Source organism: Gobius niger (assembly GCF_951799975.1).
Source record: "Gobius niger genome assembly, chromosome: 8".
In the NCBI taxonomy this organism is placed as follows: Eukaryota; Metazoa; Chordata; class Actinopteri; order Gobiiformes; family Gobiidae; genus Gobius; species Gobius niger.
This window is the reverse complement of record NC_136859.1, coordinates 37,467,342-37,473,341: the sequence shown is the minus strand read 5'-3', so window position 1 is coordinate 37,473,341 and position 6,000 is coordinate 37,467,342. Positions and strand designations below refer to the sequence as shown.

At 42.7% G+C, this 6,000-nt stretch overlaps 1 protein-coding gene across 1 annotated transcript in view; it reads right to left on the bottom strand.

Moving 5' to 3' along the window:
- Window positions 1-1,129: 1,129 nt before the first annotated feature.
- vwde (von Willebrand factor D and EGF domains) overlaps window positions 1,130-6,000 on the bottom strand; it is a 37,577-nt gene continuing 32,706 nt past the window's right edge. Inside the window, exons 26-32 of the mRNA XM_079562279.1 lie at window positions 4,544-4,639; window positions 4,382-4,477; window positions 3,000-3,095; window positions 2,831-2,926; window positions 2,546-2,641; window positions 2,377-2,474; window positions 1,130-1,250 (exon numbers count right to left, since the gene is read on the bottom strand). Coding sequence (XP_079418405.1) covers window positions 1,236-1,250; window positions 2,377-2,474; window positions 2,546-2,641; window positions 2,831-2,926; window positions 3,000-3,095; window positions 4,382-4,477; window positions 4,544-4,639 — 593 coding nt within the window. The 3' untranslated portion in view covers window positions 1,130-1,235. The remainder of the gene's footprint in view (window positions 1,251-2,376; window positions 2,475-2,545; window positions 2,642-2,830; window positions 2,927-2,999; window positions 3,096-4,381; window positions 4,478-4,543; window positions 4,640-6,000) is intronic.

Below are 6,000 nucleotides of genomic sequence, written 5' to 3'. Positions count from 1 at the left end.
GTTTGCAGTTTGCGAGACACACGTGGAGTTTGTTTGTAGCGATTGCAGAGCAGTTTAATTTGATTCTGCAACAACAGGGGTAATATTGTCCAGCCCTGTACTATCTTTCCATAATTTCTGTAATTGTTTCTGCTTTATTCTTTTCCACAGCAAACCGCGTACATCAGAGGCACCTTCACCATCCACAGAGTAGGCTCGAATGGCTCTATGTGCTTGTATTGATATTTCACATGAAAATATACACATATAAAACTAAAAAAGGAGGATCATGTAATATCTTATCCTTGGTGAACATTCTGTTGTTTAGTCTTTTGTTTTTTGGTGTACAATATTTACAATGACCAACAAAGGAGCTCCAGATATAATTTAGTGCCTTTTGCAATGGGGGAAACTTGGGCAGAATCAACGACTCTTTTTAATCAAGCGATCCCAAAGATTCGGCTCTCATCTAAGAGCCATAAATCTCATCATGGATTTGTTTTGAATCACAAAATAGCCTTTTCATTTTCAACTGATGCAGGTATTGTGTTTTTGCAGCGCATTTAGCATTTTACTTAATATTTGAAGTATTTTTTTTACCTCAAAGAGTAGTAGTAGTAGCAGTAGTTGCTGTAGCCGTAGTAGTAATAGTGTTAGTAGTGGAAGTCGTAGAGAATATATCAAGTACTTGACTTTAGTCTGTGTGTTAAGTGAACTTCTGAATTCAAGTGTATATGACAATGTATTTTTATTGGGTGTAAAACAAGTCTCATGTACATGTGCCTTTGACACAGTCCATTAGGAAGTACACAAACAAATATATTCTCAATAAAAGATATTCATAACTTCCTGTTCCCCTGTGTGACTGCCTCAATGTACATTCAATACACAACATAAAAAACAACATTCTGTATTTTTTTGGGGGGGGTGAGTAAGCACGATTGTCCATGGTTTTATTATCTTAGCGTTACACTGTAAATATCTCTCCTGTGTGTTTCTCAGGTCAGTTTCCTTAATGTACTGACCATGTGTCGAGCCATGAGGTAGTGGCGTACAGGGAACAAGTGCAATACATCAGAGCGCTTCCTTTTACATGCGCAACAGCCGACGTCCAACCACAGGCACACACACACAAACACACACACACACACACACACACACACACACACACACACACACACACACACACACACACACACACACACTAAAGGCTGGTGTTCTTCATTGTGCACATCTGCTCCGTTCCTCTTCCCCCATCACGCATGGGAAGCCTGTACACACGGGACAAGAGTTTTTAGGTGAGCACATCATTTACTGTCCTTGTGAGAGAACTTAAGTTGCATCAAAAAAGTGACAAAATGATCTCTTTCACCATGGTCGACATGAGGTCGACCATGACGTTTTTCTACAGTTAAGCTACGTGCACACCTAACTGATCTTATTGAATGCCAAATGTAACAAGTGAATTTCCAAATGCTTTAACTCCTCTTTTTAGGCGGTGTTTCCTCTTCACTTGTGTCTTATGACATAGTAGAAGTGCTTCTGTTGCTCCAAATTCAGATGATCTGTGTGTTTTTCCCTCCTCTGTTTGCACACTGCCCCGACATCCCCACCAAGTCATCACCAAGTCATTGGTCGTTTGGTGTGTATGCACCTTTAGGAACAGGAGTGTACGAGAACAGCAGTGGGCCAAATACTGACCCCTGTGGAACACCTAAAGGGCTGTGTTATATCTTTCTGTGAAGCACTTTGGTCCTCCTGGTGTTGCTGTAAAGTGCTATATAAATAAACTTTGATTGATTGATTGTTAGTCAAATGGGAATTCACCGCATTATCCTGAACATTATTTTTCCACACGAAAATAACATTTCAATTTCTGTTCATTGTCCTTTGAGACATTGAATTGATGTCATTTTTAAGCTGAATAGCCTCACTGACCGTGTCAAAGACTTTGCGTCACTGGCTTTGCCTATGCTTGTTTTTCCCCTAATAGATAAAAGGAGCTTTGGCTGTTTCCTCTCCTCATCAAAACAATTCCATTTTCCAAACCAGGGAAGGAAACAACCAAACCAACCAAATGGTGTCGCCAACAGCTGATTCCTAAAAACTACAACAGCCACACAATGGACAACAATATACGCTTCTGCGCTGCAACGATTTTGATGACTTTACCAACCGGCCAAATGGAATCCCAAAAACTAAATGTCAGAATGATGTGTTAAATAAAGCACTCTTTATAAATGCCACTGTTCAATTATCCCTGACTGTGAAAGTTTCACTGATGAACCACTGCCAGCTTGATGTGAGAACGCTGTGCACTCGTCACTGTCGGGGGCAGATCAATTCCGTCTGTTGCTTCTGACCCCAGTGTGGGCTCTGGAGGTGGGCGTGGCTCACCTTCACGGCACAGGTGAGTCCTTTGAAGCCTCTTCGACAGTGGCAGTAGTCGGGCAGGACACACCTCCCTCCGTTCAGACAGGGCGGATTACAAACCGCTGAGCACACAAACACACAGTCAAACTCCATGAACGTGACCTGATGCAGCAGGCAGGGGGGGTGAACTTACGGCTCTGACACTGCAGGCCCTCCCACCCGGCGGGACACTGGCAGGTGTTGGGTCCAATGCACTCCCCGCCGTTCTTACACTTCTGCAGGCAGACAGCTGGAGGGGCAAACATTGTGCACGTGGAAGATGAGTTTGTCAGCGGTGTCGGATCTCCATCATATATATTAACAAACAAAACATTTCAATAACATTTTCTCACAGCTTCAAATGTTCCTCCCACGTCAGCTGTGACAAAACTAGTTTCATTCCACTAGTAGAAGACAAGTGCAGTAGTCAGTTACTCACGGACGTTGCACCTGCTGCCGCTCCAGCCCGACGCGCAGGAGCAGGTGTTGGGACCCACACACTTGCCCGTGTTCATACACATGGGCTCACACACACCTGAGCACACGGAAAGCACACGGGTCACGCATGAGTCCGGGCTGATGTGATACCTGACCGTCTGCTGACTCACTCTTCTGACAGCGCTTCCCCGTGTAGCCCGACGGACAGGAGCACACGTTGTTCCGGATGCACTGGCCTCCGTTTTTACAGGGGGGGCTACACAAGGCTGCAAAGAGAGAAGGATTTAGTCCTGGAGCAGATGTGCACACTTCTCTAGTCAAGGTTTGTAGAGGGTCAAATTGAAGGCGAGACACTGCAGGTGAGATCATTGTTCACACAGTGGTCAATGTTGAGATTTTTAGCCAGTTTTCTCGTTTCACATCTTAGTTTTAACTAGAGATGCACCAATACAACTGTTTTGCTTCAAATACCGATACTGGGGGTTTGAATATCTGCCAATAGCCAATATTAAACGATGCCAAGAGACTTTCTAAAAAGTAGTTACTGTGAATGAAAAAAAAGTGGCCCTCTTTAAAGTCTATTTTTAGATGTTATAAATTATAGGCAGGGGCGGATCTAGAGATAAAATCACAGGGTGGTAAGCAGGGTCAGAGATCATTTTTCCATTTAGATGCCGGCTGAGTCTCCCAAAATCTTATACAAATAGTTGCATTGTCCATAATATAAGTGGGGGTTTCTAACTCAGATAAAATTTAAACTTTTGTAAAAAAAAAAAAAAAAAAAGAAATCATCTTGGGTGCCGCAGGAGTTGGCACCTGGCTCCTTATTTAGCTATAAAGTTTTTTATAATTCTTTGTCCTGTTAAAAAATTACTAGCTGAGAGTGAACCTCTGTAAGCACCCCAGTAGCTTTTGATGTAAGACATAACATGACATCAATGGGGTGGCCTCTGCAAAGGGTGGCAGCTGCCACCCCATGCCACCCCTCTAGATCCGCCCCTGATTATCGGCTATCTATTAATAAACTGTAAAGGAAAAACATTAACAAAGAATAACTGGACTTTTCTACATTAAAGCTATGACTGGCTATTTAGGTTCATAAATAGCGTAACAATACCAGGAGTAGTTAGACATCCGTGCAGTAAGGAGTACTCCGCCAAAGTACTCCTTAATACCAGGAGTACTCCGCCGAACTACTCCTGGTATTATTACGCCTTACAATATATTTCCTTCCTTTATCCGCTTAGAAAATCCACATTGTTTAATTGTGTGTAACTACACTTTATCGTGTAAAACTTCATGTAACCATATTTAAATAGGGAAAACATGGAAGAGCTTGGTCGCCTCTATCTTCACCTGGTTTGGACAATACAATAAACAATTGTACTGGGTGTGTTTGGTCTATCCAAGATATTCCGTGAGAAAACAACAGTCTAAAAACTGATCACTGCATAAAAAATGGTGTCTTCTTCTCGCCTTAATGCGTTTGAATGACCTTTAAGGCCTTAACACTGGCCCATAACAGGATGGTGACTTTTTGTTGTCGACTGACCGATCTGACAGTGCGAGCCGTAGAAGCCTCTGGGGCAGACGCAGGCGTTGGGTTTGGTGCATGTTCCTCCATTCACACACAGAGGGTCACATAATGCTGGAAAACACACAACAAGAATGAGGACCTAGATTTATTTGATTTATATTTATTTTGATGCCGTACCTGAAGCACACGTGGGTCCGTGCCAGCCCGGTTCACATCTGCACACGTCTGGAGCCACGCACTGGCCGCCGTTCTCACAGTGCCGGCTGCACACCACTGTGGACCGCAGAACAGGGGAAAAAAGAAAGACATGCTCACTTTTGCATTTCACAAATTAAATGCTGTTTATCAAACCTCACTTTGGAGAAACGGCTGCATCAAACGGCTGCACATCTAACATAAAGCACTAGAAACCATTACAAAATACATATGCTTTTTAGCCCAAATCCTCCAACAAATTAAATAAATAAATAACTTTACATTCAAGTTCAAGTAATCATAACTGAATAAAGTAACTAATTACTGACCCACCTGCTATGAACAACTCAGTCTACGAGTTAAGTTGATTTGATCGGTATTTGGTATCCACGCTCACTAGGGCTGGCACAATCCACTTTTGTCACGATCCGATACGTTTTGCGATACAATAAGTAATTCTGATTTGTAATATGTTTACCTTAAAGGGACAATACAGAGTTTAAAAATGGTAAAATTATCTATTTTCCACCCCCTACATGTTCCTCCATGTCCTAATGTGTAGAATGAGCTCAGACCTGTTCACCACAACTGCCTCTAAAATCCTGCCCTGTCACTCAGAAAGCTGTTACTTCGGGTCTGAAGTGTCGTCATGCACGAGCTTAATATAGAAGCTGTAGTTACACGTATGACCTGAGGTGGCAGTAGTGAGTATAAAATGACCAACTTGCATCTAGCCCCTTTAAAATGTATAAAAAGAGCATAGTCATGTGTGTAAAGTTTATAAACCCAATGCCATTTGACAGTTATTGAAGTGTAAAGATCGAAAAGTGCATTAACACAAAATATAACAAAGCTGTTATTAGAAAAGCAAAGGAGTGTGGGATAAAATAATAATAATAATGCATTGGTTTTATTTAGCGCTTTTCTGGACACTCAAAGACGCTTTACCTTGCATTATTCATTCACTCCATACCCGGTGGTGGTAGCTGCCCTGGGGTAGACTGACGGAAGCGAGGCAACCAGTCTGCGCCATCGGCCCCTCTGACCACCACCAACCACTCACTCACTACATTCGCTTGGCTTCCTGGTGTTACTAAACGGTCTCCCATCCAAGTACCGACCAGGCCCTACCTGCTTAGCTTCTGAGGTCTGACGGGATTGGGCAGAGCAAATGCGGTATGACCACAAAAAAAATGTATGACCATAAAAATGCCTCCAAACACAAGTACTGAAAGCATTGGGATGAAAAAGTATCGATACTTGGTATTGCAGCACAAAGTATTACGATCCAAATCCGGTCCGATATTTTGTCCCAGCCCTAACGCGCACTCTAATGAAGGTGCTCGTATCTGTATCGACACATCACTAAGAGAGCCACTACTTTCTCCACACTCTTTCAACCCTAAACAGCAATGTGGCTAATTGATGGATTACAGCAT